We start from the raw sequence: 16663 nt of genomic DNA on the forward strand, positions 1-16663 counted from the left end.
AGTGCGCACGTCTACTTCTTCAATGGGGATGGATTGAAATGTGATTAAGTTTACATGTAGTTCGTAATAACGATGATTTAAAGATGAAGAACCATTGATGGTCAGACCATCTGTTTTTAATTTCACTTGTGGCAGCAGTTTTAGCAGCAAAAAAAAATAAAACAAATCTCCTTGAGCACCTTTTTACACACTTTACAAAATAACCATCTGGACCTGTATGAAAATTGCAGTTACTGGCGACCAGTAGAGGGAAGACATTTTGTATATTTCTTTTTATTTGCTTTCTAAACTAATGTTTAACCAAATGTTCAAACAGGAGTTGAAAACGGAGAGTTTTGCCCTCCAGCTTAGCTCTTTATTTACCACTTTTATCATCCACATGGACCCAGTTGAGCTTCTTTTTAATATGAAAAAAAAGGCCTCGGGCTGGTTAACAAGATTTAGGCTGAATTATTTTTCAGGAACAAATAATACAAGTTGCCATTATATGCGAAAAAAAAACTAGTGATATTATTTGGTCACTGTCAATGAAAACATGTTTAAAAATATACATGTACAATAGCTACACAAAGGTTTGTCGGACTCAATCGTTAAAAACAACAAAATCATAGTGGAGGGACAGTCTACATTATGATCAGGATCGCCACAACCAATCGAGATATCATGAAAGCCTGGTACGAGAATGTACAACCATTAACTAGTGCAACAGTAACAAAAAAAAACAATGTACCTACTGTCAACCATAAAGCATAGTAAGGTTGTCATTTGCCATTATTTGTATTCTATTTGATCCATCTTTTATGACACTAAATCACTTATGGGGGTCACTGGTCGCAGTTTTTTTCAAGGCGAGAGCATGGGGACACCCTGGACAGGATGCAGGGCACACAAAGAGACAACCATTTAAACACACATTCATTCCTACGAACAATTTCTCCAAGTACCTAATCAACCTCTGTATGTTACTGGACTGTGGGAGGAAACCGGAGTGCCTGGAATAAACCTAGCTAACCGGCTGCGAGGCGATTGCGCTAACCACTGCGCCACCGTGCGCCCGACTTTGCAATTTCAAAAATTTAAAAAATGTTTCTTTAGACAACAAAATGACACCGATTCTTGACCAATGACAACAGAGTGGGCGTGGTTAACACAATTAAATCCCCAGAAAAACAACATGTTTTAAGCGGGTACTTGAGCACATTTGCTAATCTAAATATTTGAATCAAAAGATAGTTTTGTACAACGACACATACTGATATTAAATACTTTCAGACGCACTTAAATCGTGACCTAAATGTTTCCTTCTTCAACCAGGTCAATCCCTACACGCTTCGATTTGAGGGCACGTGGGAAACCGGCTTCCACAAGAGGCTGGCGTCCAACGCCTTCATGGCCTGCGGGATCCTCTACGCCCTTCGCTCCGTCTACCAGGACGACGACAGCGAGGCCGGGGGCGACGTCATCATGTACGCCTACAACACCAACCACGGCCGCGAGGAGACCGTCAGCATCCCGTTCCCCAACCCCTACCAGTACATCTCGTCCGTGGACTACAACCCCAGAGACAACCAACTGTACGTCTGGAACAACTACAACGTGCTGCGATACCCGCTCGAGTTCGGAGTCCCGGACCCCACCTCGGGTGAGGACGACAAAAATCCTGATAGCGGCATCTTGGAGCCGTTGCAGTGCATTATGGGACTTCATCTTGATACACGGACGCTGACTTGATAGATGGCTGGAACTGGCTGTTTGTACTTAATGGGTTCACTCATCTAAAACCTTTCAATTTAATGGAAGAAAAATACTATTTTAAAGACACATAATCAGGCTGATTGATGGTTTTTGCTTGAAAAGAAAATGTCCTGGCTCGACTTCAAACGCACGCTGAAAGCATAAAAAGGACTCTGGTTTGACTACTGTAGCGGTTAGGATCAACTCCTCCTGTCAGGATTGAAGTGAGGGAAAGAGAAAGAGGCTAGATGAAATAAGAACACCGCGCCGCATTTTGGCAGTCCATCAATAAGTGATGGAAGTTTGAATATACTGTAATACCGAGACACAAACCCTCTCGTAAAGCATATAAAAGCTCCAGGAAAGGGAAAGAAGTGGGGGAAGAAGGAGGAGGAGGAGGAGGAACGAGGAGTTTGCAACACTCTTTCGTTTGATGTGTTTGTATTTTGTAGTCGAGATGTGAATCTTTCATCTTTGCATTAGATTTGGTTGTTAGCGATGGCGACTTCTTTGATACATTTGATCAATTATTTACTCGTGCCTGGCTCGTGACGACGCTCTTTTCTCTCCTTCTACTTCCCCCCTCCATCCCTCCCTCCTCCTAATGTCTCTGGAGAAAAGGATGTGAGGGGCTCAAAAAAGTATTTGTCACCCCAATTATTGTCAGGCTAACTTTTTCGAATCTCTCTTCCCTCCTCTGCGTGCTTTGAAGAGACATCATATATTCGCATGTATCTGTCCTCTGCTCCTTTTGATCTTTCTTCAGAGCTTTTCTTTTTTTTTTTTCATCCCCCCGTCCGGTTCTGTCGCTCTCTAACAAATCGCTTCTGTTGTAGTTCACTAAAAGGGTTTTCTATCACTCTGACTCTCCTTTAATCGGTTTTTATTCTCTTCTGTCTGGTTCCATCAGGGCCTTTGACCACCACACAAATGACCACCACTTTCCCGGCCAGGCCGTTTACCTCCAGTGCCAGCCCCTCCACCGCCCGCCCTCTGGCGCCCACCTCGCGCCCAATTGGCTCCATCAACAAGCATCCGGACCTTCGCCCAATAACGGCCACTGTGCCGGTGACTCGTTGGCCGTCGCTCCCGCCCGTTGGCACGGGACCCCAATTTTGTGAGACCAAGCTTGTCCGTGGAATCCAGTGGCCCACCACTCAGAGCGGCGAGACCGTGGACCGGCCGTGTCCTAAAGGCTCTCTTGGTAAGTGCAAACTGTCTTTTTGGGTGGACACGTCTGGCAGGTCGTTGATCAACAGAGAGTAATAACCTTCATGGGTTTGATCAACAATTACTATCTGAAAAGAGTTTAAGGTAAAAGGATTCTAGACATGCCTAGTTGGGTGTTTGTATTGCCTTTTAAGTCAATAACTCACTTAAAAAAATAGCTTTGGCTATATCAGACATGGGCAAAGTGGGGACACATGTGGAATTTTGACTCTATTTATGCAGCCATACCAAGCATTGTATAACTTACTAACAATTTTTATTATTATTATTATTATTTTGATTCATTTCAAGTTATCAAAACACCATGACATGTTTTTGGACTCTTTCCTGTTATTACTACTAGTACAGATTTGAATTCCAATCTATACTAGTAGGATTCCAGATCCTTGGAAAATTGTATTTATCAGTAGTAGGATTCCAACTGAAGGTACTTCTGAACTGGGATCTGAATATAGGAATTCCAATCTGTCCTATGAGGATTCCAGATTCTACTAGTGAATTCCAATCTCTCCTTGTAGAGATTGGAATCCTACTACTGTGTTGGGATCTGAATATTGAAGTTCCAATCTGTCCTAGGACAAATGGGAATTCTACCAGGACAATCTCCAATTCTAATAGAAGAAAATTGGCTTACATTAAAATGTTTTGGAAAATAGACTGAATCATGGAATTCCAATCTGTACTAGTAGGATTCCAGATCCTACTGGATTCCAATCTCTAATTTGACTCTTTATCTTGCAACTGTACTTACATTTCTGCCTGTAAATAAAACAATACACTGATTAATACAGAAAATATTTCCAACCCCGGCACTAGGTTGTGGTCACGAACTAACCAAACCTTATTTCTATGTAATGGTCTATTGTGGATACAGAATCTAATATTAGACTCCATTGTAACTGTCGGTTGCTAATTATAGTTTAATTGTCTTCCTTTAACGCCGACTCCACCAAATTACACGTTGTTTTCACCCCTCAGTGTCATTGAATTCCCTTCTTATCCGCATCCATTTGTGTATTGTTTGAAAGTTTTAACGTGAACGTTTTACTTTTGCTAGAAAAAAAACCTCTGGATAGAAAAAGCTTGAACCCTAATCTCCGTGTGCTACAGTATGAGGATGAATTAGAGGTGACCTAGTTTTTCTGTGTGCTTTTAACAACTATTTGAATTATGTTTACCAAGTTTACACTGGGCCAGTAGGCAGGGGGTTAGAAACATGGTTTAAGGGGTGTATTATATGACCAATTGGCCTTATTTGCACTTTAAATGAATATTGAATCATTAAAAAAACTAAACATACCAAGAAAGGAAGAGATAATTGGTAGATATCGCAAAAGAGGAAGATGATAAATTCACTTTGGTACCTAAAGATTGCACCGGTCAACTGACTCCATCGTTGAGAGACGAAGATGCTACTGATGAAATAATGTTATATTGTTTCCTGTGCTGACATCAGACATTACTAGAAAAACACCTTTTGCATTGGCCGTGTAGTCTGGATTGTAAAACCCACGATAGTGAGTTCAAATGTCAAAATATGTATCTAACTGAAGGAATTAATCGTGAATAAAACATGAGAGGTTTTAGATCAACCAGTTTATCATTTATAAAACAAAAAAGTGACACATTTTTATGACAAAAACGTTATGTGTTTGCATTGATTTAATTCTGCAACATTGATTTTAGTAGAAATGTTGTGTGGGTTCGGTTTTAAGAACTAAGAAAAAAAAATGGTTGAGTTGACATTTTATATTTATTTTGTGTGTTAAAAATGTTTTTGAGTTAAGTTGAAAGCTTCAGAGAAGAAACCTGGAGAAAAAAAGTCCTTGAAATTTTTACTCATAAATCCTTGGACACTAGTTTAGATTTGGATACAAAATATCGTTAACGTTTTACTTTTTTAAAGGTGAAACAAAGGTCCGAACTTGACATACAGCCACAAAATATTGGTTCAAGGTAACAGAGTTGTCGTCAGTGTAGAGCCGAACACAGATTACCGAAAATAAAACGAACAAATTGTGCTAAAGCGCAGCGATCATCCCAGCCAATAATACGATTTATTTTCTACTTACCGCGCTAATATACTGCAGATATCATGAAGAAAAGCCATTGTTCTAAACTGCATAATTATCAGCCTTTATTAAAGCGACGCAGGCGGTGTCGGATTCACTTAATAGAGATTCACCCGCAGACCTGAATAGCCATAAATCCTCGCAGCCTTACATCCCCACGGCCATGTTTATATCCGCATGTGTGTGTTTTGTCCTGCGTCGTGCCCACCAGCTGACACGTTCCCCCGGGGACTCAACAATGAAAGCACGTTCTCCATAAATGAAAGACTCGCTGACTGAAAGCCCCGAAATGAAAGCCTGGACAACGCAGGCTGCACCTCCTTTATCGCTCGCTTCTATACCTTTAAACGTGCAGGCATCAAACGCGGCACAAGTCGGGGGGGAAGAAGAAGGCTTTTTTTTTCCCTGCGTTCCTCTCGCTGGCGGTTTTTTTTCTTTCTTTATGTTCCCTCCACTGACGGTAAATTAGCAGTTGGTTTAATTGCCAGGTCTTGGCAGAGCTCTCGAAACCAATCTGTGCACTGTGGAGGAGAGTGTGGAAAAGAGAGGGAGAGGATGAGAAAGGGAATCAGTGGGAAAGCGAGTTAAAAGCAACTCTGCATCTGCTCTGATCATTGGACGACTGCGACTCTGTGCTGCATTGTCTCTCTGTTGGTCGCCACGCTTCCTCGCCGCCGCCGCCGCCGTCTTCCTCTCGCTGCAGCTCCGAGGCCCGTTGTTGGTGTTGTCCTCTCTGTGAACCGGCTTAGTTTGAATTACAGGCTGGTGTGAGAACCTTCAGGTGCTTTACTGTGACAGTTTCACGTCTAATATCTCTGGAGTGTGAGTAAAGTGGTACACGAGCATGAATCCTTTTTGAAACCTTCCTTTTTTTTTTCGACTCCATGAAAGCTTCTTAAAACATTCATCTCTGGCCCCCGCCATTTGTTTTTTAACCTTTCCCTCCCAAAAAAGTGACACATTTTTTGGACTATTTTCAGTTCACTTTATCCGTCCCATCTTTCACTTCAAACGCAAACTAATTTAAATGGGAGATTTCCTTTGGTCAAAAGTGGCTTTCACTCCTATTTTAGGGGAATTTTTCCATCACGCACACCCTCATAATGTAAAAAAAATATTCCACAAATTCTGTGTTTCAAAATTAAAAGTAAGAAGTTTTTAATAATCTTGCCATGACCATCGCCAAAGAAAATAAACGTCAATAAAACCCTTTGCAACAGGAAAACTTCTCAACATTAACTTCAGAAAACGAATACTGTTTTCTTGAACTAATTAGTATTTTAGTTATTCGACACTTAAAAAGGGTCATACCACCATGAGAGCCACGACGTCATCTCGTTTAAAGCCCCCCCTCTAACTACTCTGCTGAGACTAGCTGTAGGCTCCTTTTTTAAATGTATTGTCCGCACACATTGAAACAAAATTTGATCTGTCAATTTGATTCTTATTGTTTGGACCAGTAAACAAAATAACAATGTAGTAAAAGTAGTTTTTAATAATTAAAAAAAAAAAGGTTGACTTTTTTATATCTTTTTTTTTTCTTCTAAGGGTACCCACTTATTTTCTTTAATCCTTTAGAAAAATATAAATTTGTTTTGTTATCTATTCTATTGTTGTTTATTAGGTAAGATAGCATCAGTGAAATTAGACTGACTTTCTGCTAGAACTACATGTTGTGACAAAGAATATAAAAATGATTACAGTATTAAATCTTCCTTCTTTGGGGTTTTACCACTTTAACATGTATCACGTTAACATGTATCACGTTAACATCGTTGGCATTGCTAACCACTCAAGTTTCCGCTTAAAGATTGCATCTGCAAAGGTTGTTATTTGGCGGTTTGGTCACTATCTTAGTTTTCTTTGAAAAAACCTGCAAATTAAAAGGAGAAAACTGAATACAGAGATTTAAGTATTTTTTATCAACACTTCTGTTGTATTTAAGAATGTTCTATTGTTTTGTTCCTCCAGATGCTAGTCCTGAATGTCATTTGAATATTTGTCAACATTCTGACAATAAGAATTTCGATTTTCAGCGTTTTAATTCAGAATTTCTCATCCATCCTGACTCTCAGTTTTCTCCAGTTTCCTCAGAATAGGTTGTGTTCCTTTAAGGATGGTCCACCATAAGAGCTTTAGAAGACAACGAGAATACTTTTTAATTATGCTCCTTAGCGCTTAACTCCTGCGGTCTGATTTTTATTCCTCTTCTCGGCCCCCCAGGTATCGCCTCCTTCCTCTGCTTGGCGGATCAGGTCATGTGGAATCCTCGAGGTCCTGACCTGAGTAACTGCACGTCCCCATGGGTCAACCAGGTGGCGCAAAAGGTGAGAGACCCGGAGAACCTCTGTAGCGGCGCCGCTGCCCCGACCGGCGTCCCCGTCCACTTATCACCATATCTCCGAGGTCCGGCTGATTAAAATACTCATTTCAAGTATCCCTCCATCACCGGCCTTCTGCTCTTTATGCTTAATGAACGTAGTTTTTCACTTTAATTATGCCACGGTAGAATGATCCCCCCCCCAAAAAAAAGAAATCAGTCTCTGGATTTGACAAACCGGTACTTTAGATTGTTCATCACTGGTCCAGTAGGATGTGATCGGTCCTTCCCTTTTTTCGACACCAAACTCGCCAGAGCATATATATCTTAAAATTATTTTCTCTAAGGTATTTTCGCAAACCGCTAGTCATGGAACTTTTTTATGAGCCTCTTAGTCAAAGTTATGTAAATGAAATAGCTTCTTGACTACCTTAAATAATCAATAACCAAAAGTTTTTGCTCAAACGAAAGTAATTAATTCATTGTAAACATATTTGTGTGTGCAGTTGTGTGTGTGTGTACCCAGGAGGATGTGAAATATGATACTCAAGTGTTACATCATTGGAATAATCCATTATACCTTTTGGCTTTCTTTGCAAAAAAAAAGAAGAAAAAAATCAATTGCAATTGTAAAGTGGTTGTCGAGGTAAACTTAAAACTGTGCTCTTCAAGGTTTGTTTACAGTGATGCAAGAGACGGTGTATAATACCTTTTATTTGAATGCGGTACTTGTTTTGCCCAGGGGCCAAAACAAGTCGTTGTTATGATAGAGAAACTAAAATTGAAGCACTTTTTTTTTTTTTTTGACTTAGCAAACTCTGTGGCTCTTTGCAGATCAAGAGTGGTGAAAACGCCGCGAACATTGCCGGCGAGCTGGTGAGCCACACTCGCGGTCGAATCCAGGCGGGAGACATCAGTTCATCCGTGAGACTGATTGAACAGCTGCTGGATATCCTGGACGCACAGCTTCAGGCCCTCAGGCCTGGAAACAAGGAGTCGGCCGCACGCAACTTTAACAAGGTAAAGAAAGTAACTGAATGCCTAGTATAGATAAGAAATGGTGACGGAAGTATTGCCAGGTGAAGACATCATGAGCAAGACTCTGACCTGCTCTAGTAGAAGAACTCACATTTCCACGATCCCTTAAAACTCTTCACTGGCTGCCAGTCTACTGACTCTGATACGGAATTAAGATGGAATTACTCATGAGGGATGAAAGAATGCGTTAAAGATTAATAATTGGTTGAAGTTCAGTGGTACACTTTCTTGATTTTTGGTGACACAGACCACGTTTCAGATGATTTAGGTTCAGGAAGTCAAATAGTCATTCATGGTGCCGTTATGAAAGACCTAAGGTTTGATTTTTCGGGTGGGTGGTAAGGCACATGCACTGGCCTTGATGCTAGCTATCGCTTTGGTGTTGAAGTCATTTTGTAGATTAGGGTTATGGATAGGGATAGGGATAGCGATAGGGATAGGGATAAGGATAGGGATAGGGAAAGGGAAAGGGATAGGGATAGGGATAGGGATAGGGATAGGGATAGGGTTAGAGTTAGGCTTAGAAACAGGGTTAGGGTTAGGGTTAGAGTTAGGCTTAGAAATAGGGTTAAGGTTAGAGTTAGAGTTAGGGATAGGGATAGGGATAGGGATAGGGATAGGGATAGGGATAGGGATAGGGATAGGGATAGGGTGAGGGTTAGAGTTAGGGTTAGCCTTAGAAATAGGGTAAGGATTAAAGTAAACCCTTACCTAAAAGAAAAGTTTTCATTCCGGATCAGTAGAGGTAGAATATACTGCTATAAATGGTGTCAGAAGTGGGATTGTCACAACGAAATTTAAGGCTTTCTAAGGCGAAGAATAACTTAGAAAGAATAACAATGTTTGGTTGTGATCGAGAAGTCTGAATTGTTTTGCTTTATATACGAGAGTAAAGTGATGTGGAACTGGAATATGTAGAAGCTTTTTGTGTGGTCTATGTGCACAATTCCAAGGCCATGAATGATCAAGCACTCTTTACCATATGTGGAAAAAAAGGCATAGGAAGAGGTCACGTATGGAATAGTCGCATAAGTACATCAGAATAACAGGATACGATATGAAGGACTCGTGGAAATAATTGCATCTGAACCTGTTTGATATGAGCTGAAGTGCATGTATGTTAGATAAATGACGGTGGATTGCAAATGGTGTTGCATTAAGTAAAGCGAGTCGGGGTAACCTCCAGGAAATGGTCTCTGGTGTGAAGGCCTTTGGTCAAGGATTTTCATCAGAAGTCAGGTCAGGTATTCTACCCACACCATGATTGATAATCACAAAGTATGTGGTCCAACATCGCTGAGTATAATGTGTTAAATACATCTACAGAAGGAGGTAGAGAGTGTTTTAAACTTGACTCCTGCTTTCTGGCGGTGAAATCCCAACTGTGTGGTCTCGCAAGGATCAAGAAGGATACATTCGTGGACCCGCCCCAAACATTATACCCCAGGAAACAGCTTAGAGAAACCACTTCTTTCAGTTTTTACTTCTTTGCAGAAAAACTTCGACATCTCACAAACGCACACACACACACACACCATTTTTGATTAAAGCTTTTGCAGGCACTCTGAGATTAATGTAAAATTATTCTTTCAATGTCACCGAGTTTCCCTTTCATGAGCTGTTGTTTGGCTTTAAATCTTCTCCTTTGTTTTTCCATCTATTTCTTTCTTGCAGTTCCAAAAGCGGGAGCGCACTTGCCGAGCCTACATCCAGGTAGCTTTTCTCTTTATCTTCCTGCTTAGAGCGCCAGAGGAGTCTGACTAGGACTTAGAATACCTGAGAGAAGATAAATCCCAGAGAAGACGGGGTTTGAGGATGAGATTCCCTTGGCTCAGAGCTCTGTATTGCGATTTATATTGTCTTTGCCATTGTCTCCGGAGATGTGTGCTGAAACTCTGCGAGTATATTTTGGAGTCGTACCAAACCTCCGGAGTGAGTGTGTTCAGTTTAAGGTTCCAGCTTTATGATCTTTGGAACTACGGCTCTAGCAGTGTTAGTTATTCAAGGGGTTATATGGTGATAGTGTTACATGTCAGTAAGTATAGGAACCACATAGAAAATACAGTAAGACATTTGGAAAAATAAATTAAACTCTATATAATCTATTATTAATGTTTTTACGGTCAGTTTGTATGTAATGCCGTCATTGAACCGGCCACTGTTGAAAGCTGTTTTTCTATAGAAGAAGACAGTATTTTCTCTAAAGTAATATCAACGTGTAACTCTTGTCACATCAAGACGCTCGTCCTGACTTGTAAAAAATTAGAATTGAAATACAAACTCTTTATGATATATTTTTAATTATCGAAGGATCAGTCCGTGAATATAAATACGACTAAAAACCGGCCCTGGATGCAAAACTTAAACATTTCAAACTGATAAAAACAAGTATTTAAGTCCCATTTGTTCTTTAACACAACTTGTTGTTTAATACTTTTCAGGGAAAACAGTTTGAAAATACCTAAACATTATTGGATATAATGTAAAAGTGGTTTGATTTAAGTTCATAATTGTTTGATTAGCTTTGAAAAATGTTAGATTACAATAAAAAATAGTTTGATAAGAGTTGAAAATAGTTAATAATTGAACATTAAAGTTTATAAAATAGTTAGATTATGTCATAAACTTGGTGTTTTACATCTGATTACTTCTGAAAATGGTTTTGGTTTCAGAAACAAGTATCAAAATAGTTTCATAATAGCTTAACTTTTTTTAAAGTACATTCTATGATTGTAAACGTATGATGTATACAAAACGGATATCGTACATGATACGAGGTGCACGATTGTATAGGATTGTATAGAATACAAATATACCGTAAATTACTGTTTAAAAAACAAACTAGGATTGAAATAAGTTACATTATATTATCATAATGAACATTAACGTTAGCATCTTTAAAGGAGGGTTAAAAAATGCATAAGACGTTATTATGACTGCGAGTTTTATTTTAGTTGCGTGAGGTGCAACAAACCTAAAAAGGGTCGGATTAATCCAGGCAGAGGGCCAAGTGTGGTCCCGGGGCCACTCTTTGACAAGTCCTATGGTTGTTAGTTCGGGGTGTAAAACATGGTCACACTATTCCCCTTATCATCCTACAATATAACCTCCAATATATCTGTAAAAAAAAAAAAAGTAATTTGAGGTCGAGAAGCAACAGTTTGTGTTTGCGCAGCCTTCTGAGCTTTTCCTGTATTTGTGCAATATCTGTGTGAGCGCAGTAATCTAATATCAAGAGCCGGCGAGGCCATGATGAAATGCGGCACTCTGCAGTACAGTCGTCCTGACCCGCGTCTGCAGCACAACGTAATATAATAACCACTGATCTAAGGAACGCCGCGTCACATGTAGCATGTCGCGCCGGCAAAAACTCAACGGAAACGCGACGCTTCAGAACGATCGAAGCCTCTGAATGCCAAAAAAACACTCCTGTATTCCAGTCACTCCTTCATTTTCCTGAGTCCTGAGCAAGAGAATTACATGATTCATCAAGCAGGCTGCTCCAATAAATTGGGTTGCTGATACAACCATCAAAATTGCCATTAAATGAATTGCCAGTGTGAAATAGAATGGTAATGTGTCTTACACGGCTCCGGCGACGACGCCCGGGCGTTTGACACGGGCTTGGACTCGCACAACGCCAGCCGCGGCGCAGACAACATGACTAATTACTGCGCCGGCCGTAATAAACAACCCGCGACCCGACTGATAATTACCAGATCGCTAATTAATAGGACGCCGAACAACAGACGCCGTTAATAAAGCAACAGTACAGATCAGTTACTGGACGTCTTGCATGATCCAAATGTCACGATAACACCTAATTAATCACTTACTTCACAATTATTTTGATGTTAGAGTTATTATTATTAATATCTTATTATCTACTGCATCATCAGTATACTATATAATAACACCTTAACACACATATTCATGGTGCAATAAAACAACTGTTTTAATGTTATTATTATTTTTAAACTCATCTAAAACATGAGACTATTTAAATAAAGTTGAGTAAAATTATAATAATAATAATATATTGTTATTTTCACTTTTTTAAACGCTTTAGAATTATAATTATAACCGTTATTTTTACTTTTTTTATGTTTAAAATATATTTTAGGCTGAATAGTATTTGTTTTATTTAATTTACATTTAATTATCATATTAGCAATAGTTTTACAATATGTGTCATGGATTTAATGTCAAGTTGCCAGTTCTAGACTCGTACAGACTATTTGTTTTTTTAATAAAGTTTTTAATTAATGTTTTGTTTTGTTTATTGATATTTCATTCACTGTATAAACCATATTGACATTATATTTAGAGAGAGAGATTTAATCATCCTTTTTAAAATAAAAATAAAAATGTGTCCTTTAGGCTTTAGAAAATCAGAATAAATTACAGTTTAATGATAGTTTATATTTTTTAAGTTGCATATAATATATTTTTTTTGTATCTGTTAATTTAACCCTGAAGCAAGTTGTTATTTTATTGTTTAAATTAATTTTAGAGGGGAAAAAACTGACAGTAAAAACGCGGCATGATGTGTCCAGGCGGTGGTGCAGACGGTGGATAACCTTCTACGCCCTGAAGCTCTGGACGCCTGGCAGGACATGAACAGCACCGAGCAGGCTCACACCGCCACCATGCTGCTGGACATCCTGGAGAAAGGAGCGTTCCTATTGGCCAATAACATGATCGGGAGTCGCTTCTCCGATCAGGCGCCGAGCATCGGTGAGAAAAGTTGACTTTATTCATATTTTAGCGGAAATTCAAATGATTAATGGGGTTACGTCAAAAAACCTACCTTTTATCATTTTATTTACAAATGAAAATGAAAAATGTCCTTATTGGACAGTTGTAAGTTTTGCATATCCATGCAAAGTAAGCAAATCGATGTTAAATTAGCGAAGAATAAAAAGTTAGCAATGAACTAAGAGTTAGCTTATCGGTGCAAAGTTAGCAAATCAATGCAAATTTAGCAATGGATTTAGAGTTAGCTTATCGGTGAAAAGTTAGCAAATCAATGCAAATTTAGCAATGGATTTAGAGTTAGCTTATCAGTGCAAAGTTAGTATATCAATGGAAATTTAGCAATGGATTTAGAGTTAGCTTATCGGTGCAAAGTTAGCAAATCAATGCAAATTTAGCAATGGATTTAGAGTTAGCTTATCGGTGCAAAGTAAGCGCCTTCAATGGAAATCAAGCAATGGATTTAGAGTTAGCTTATCGGTGCAAAGTTAGTATATCAATGCAAATTTAGCAATGGATTTAGAGTTAGCTTATCGGTGCAAAGTTAGCAAATCAATGCAAATTTAGCAATGGATTTAGAGTTAGCTTATCGGTGCAAAGTAAGCGCCTTCAATGGAAATTAAGCAATGGATTTAGAGTTAGCTTATCGGTGCAAAGTTAGTATATCAATGGAAATTTAGCAATGGATTTAGAGTTAGCTTATCGGTGCAAAGTTAGTATATCAATGCAAATTTAGCAATGGATTTAGAGTTAGCTTATCGGTGCAAAGTTAGTATATCAATGGAAATTTAGCAATGGATTTAGAGTTAGCTAATCGGTGCAAAGTTAGTATATCAAAGGATATTTAGCAATGGATTTAGAGTTAGCTTACCCGTGCAAAGTTAGCAAATCCATACAAATTTAGCAATGGATTTAGAGTTAGCTTATCGGTGCAAAGTTAGTATATCAATGGAAATTCAGCAATGGATTGAGAGTTAGCTTATCGGTGCAAAGTTAGTATATCAATGGAAATTCAGCAATGGATTTAGAGTTAGCTTATCGGTGCAAAGTTAGCAAATCCATGCAAATTCAGCAATGAATTTAGAGTTAGCTTTTCGGTGCAAAGTTAGCGTATCAATGGAAATTTAGCAATGAATTAAGAGTTAGCTTATCGTTGCAAATTTAGCGAATCCATTGAAATTTAGCAATGAATTTAGAGTTAGCTAATCGGTGCAAAGTTAGCGAATCCATGGACAATTAGCAATGGATTCAGGGTTAGCTTATCGGTGCAAAGTTAGCTAATCCATGGACATTTAGCAATCGATTCAGAGTTAGCTTATCGGTACAAAGTTAACTAATCCATGCAAAGTAAGCAAGGAATTTATCTTATCAGTGCAAAGTTAGCGTATCAATGGAAATTTTGCAAATCCGTGCTAAGTTAGCAAAAAATGTTAACTTAGCAAAGTGATGCAAAGCTAAAAAAAATTATTTGTATGCATTTTACCTGTGTATTGTTTTGTGACCCTGGTCTGTGAAAAGCGCTTTACAGGTATAAATGACTTACTTACTTACTCACATTCATACAATGTTTGCAAATCTAGGAAGTAAGCAAGTTGATGTTAAGCTAGCAAAAGTAGCAAATTGGTGCAGTTAGGAAAACCGCGCAAAGTTAGCGAATTGGTCACAACATTTTTAAATCGTTCCAAAGTTGTTCGTAAGTTTTCAAATCAATGTCAATTTAAGCGATTTGGTGCAAAGTCAGCATTTAGTTATCAAATCATTGCAAAGTTAGTTGAGAATGAGCGACCCCTGCGACGTTAGCGATCCCTTGCAAAAGTTACCAAATGGATCCGGATTAAGGGAATTTATTGCAAAGTTAGCAAATCAATGCAACGAAAGGGAATCGTTGCTACATGAACAAATATCCACAACGTGAATAAAAAGATGCAAAGTCAGCAAACGTCTATGAAATAAGCACGTTTAAACAAAGTCGATGTTCGTAGGCTCCGCGTGCTTCAGGAGAAAGTTGAAAGAAAGGTTGTTTTTTTTCTATTTCTAAAAACGTAGCTTACTCTCAAAACCTATTTCATTGCTAACAGTACGTGCCGTGCTTCTCTCCCCAGACCTGGAAGTGCATGTTCTGAACACGGAGATGGACCTGCAGGATCTGTCCTTCCCTCAGAGCTACACCGCCGACAGCACCATCCAGCTCTCGGCCTCCACCATCAAGCAGTACAGTCGAAACGGTCAGAACCCCCCCCCCTTATGCTCTCTCTCTCTCGGCCATTTTCTCATTTGCTTTTTTCACTTCATAACGGTGCGCAGTTGACTAAGTTATTGGTTGGTAATAATAGGCTAATCCGATTAAAGAAAAGCGCTGAGACAATTTTCTTCCCGGGATGGTTTCTTAACAGCACCCTTAATAGAATAGTTGTGGAGGCGTGTAGATTACAATCGGGGCCCCAGTCTGACAGAGCAATCTCAGCACTCCCTCTCCCCCCTGCTCGCTTGGTCTCTCCTCCGTCTTATCCCCCCTTCTCTCATCAGTCTTGTTTCATCCCCCCCCCTTCATTCCTGCCGTCGCTCCTCATCCTCTATCCATTTTCTGTTTTCTGTCTGTGCTCGGCAATGGGAACGAGATTAGAATGATTGAAACAAACGCACATGAAATATTCATATGGAATAATAAGAGATCTGTGAATGCTTGAGGGATGAATGTTCCGTTGCCCTCCACATTAAATCTCGCTCTCTCTCTCCCACCAGTCAAAAAATGAAACGGTCCTTACCATCATTCTAACCTTCACTAACTTCCTCCCTCCGTCTCTGTCACTTCCATCGCTATTACCATATTATTTCCCCCTTGTTTCCTTTCTCGCCTTCCCTTTTTTTTTTTTTTTTTTGATTCCATTATTATTATTGTCGTTTCATTTCACGGGCGTCTCTCTCTCTCTCTCTCTCTCTCTATCCAGGACAAGTCAAGGTGGTCTTCATCCTCTACAAGAACCTGGGGTCCTTCCTGTCCACGGATAACGCCACGGTGAAGATGGAGGTGGACGGAGGGTCCGGCCACACCCGGAGGCGCCTGGCCGTCAACTCCCACGTCATCGCGGCGTCCATCAACAAGGAGTCCAGCAGGGTGTTCCTGACCGAGCCGGTGGTCTTCACGCTCAAACATCTACAGGTAAAACAAAAAAAACAAACAAAGTAATAAGCACATCGATGTTAAATTAGCGAATAACGCAAAGTTAGCGAAGAATGCAAAGTTAGCGAATCCATGCAATGCTAGAGAATCCATGAAAAGTTAGCGAATTCATGTAAGTTTGGAAATGAATTTAGAGTTAGCTTATTGGTGCAAAGTTAGCGAATCAATTCAAGTTTAGCAATGAATTTAGAGTTAGCTTATCGGTGCAAAGTTAGCGAATCCATGCAAGTTTAGCAATGGATTAAGAGTTAGCTTATCGGTGCAAAGTTAGCGAATCCATGCAAGTTTAGCAATGGATTTAGAGTAAGCTTATCAGTGCAAAGTTAGCGAATC

General features: G+C 39.4%; 1 protein-coding gene across 1 annotated transcript in view; it reads left to right on the plus strand.

Moving 5' to 3' along the window:
- The window catches only part of adgrl1a (adhesion G protein-coupled receptor L1a), a 165966-nt gene that overhangs the window by 127798 nt on the left and 21505 nt on the right, over window positions 1–16663 (plus strand). The window contains exons 8-15 of the mRNA XM_087808537.1: window positions 1315–1642; window positions 2645–2938; window positions 7260–7363; window positions 8191–8376; window positions 10069–10107; window positions 12951–13131; window positions 15252–15374; window positions 16098–16309. Coding sequence (XP_087664663.1) covers window positions 1315–1642; window positions 2645–2938; window positions 7260–7363; window positions 8191–8376; window positions 10069–10107; window positions 12951–13131; window positions 15252–15374; window positions 16098–16309 — 1467 coding nt within the window. The remainder of the gene's footprint in view (window positions 1–1314; window positions 1643–2644; window positions 2939–7259; window positions 7364–8190; window positions 8377–10068; window positions 10108–12950; window positions 13132–15251; window positions 15375–16097; window positions 16310–16663) is intronic.

The sequence above is a fragment of the Callionymus lyra genome, chromosome 15 (genome assembly GCF_982586985.1).
Source record: "Callionymus lyra chromosome 15, fCalLyr1.hap1.1, whole genome shotgun sequence".
Classification (NCBI taxonomy): domain Eukaryota; kingdom Metazoa; phylum Chordata; class Actinopteri; order Syngnathiformes; family Callionymidae; genus Callionymus; species Callionymus lyra.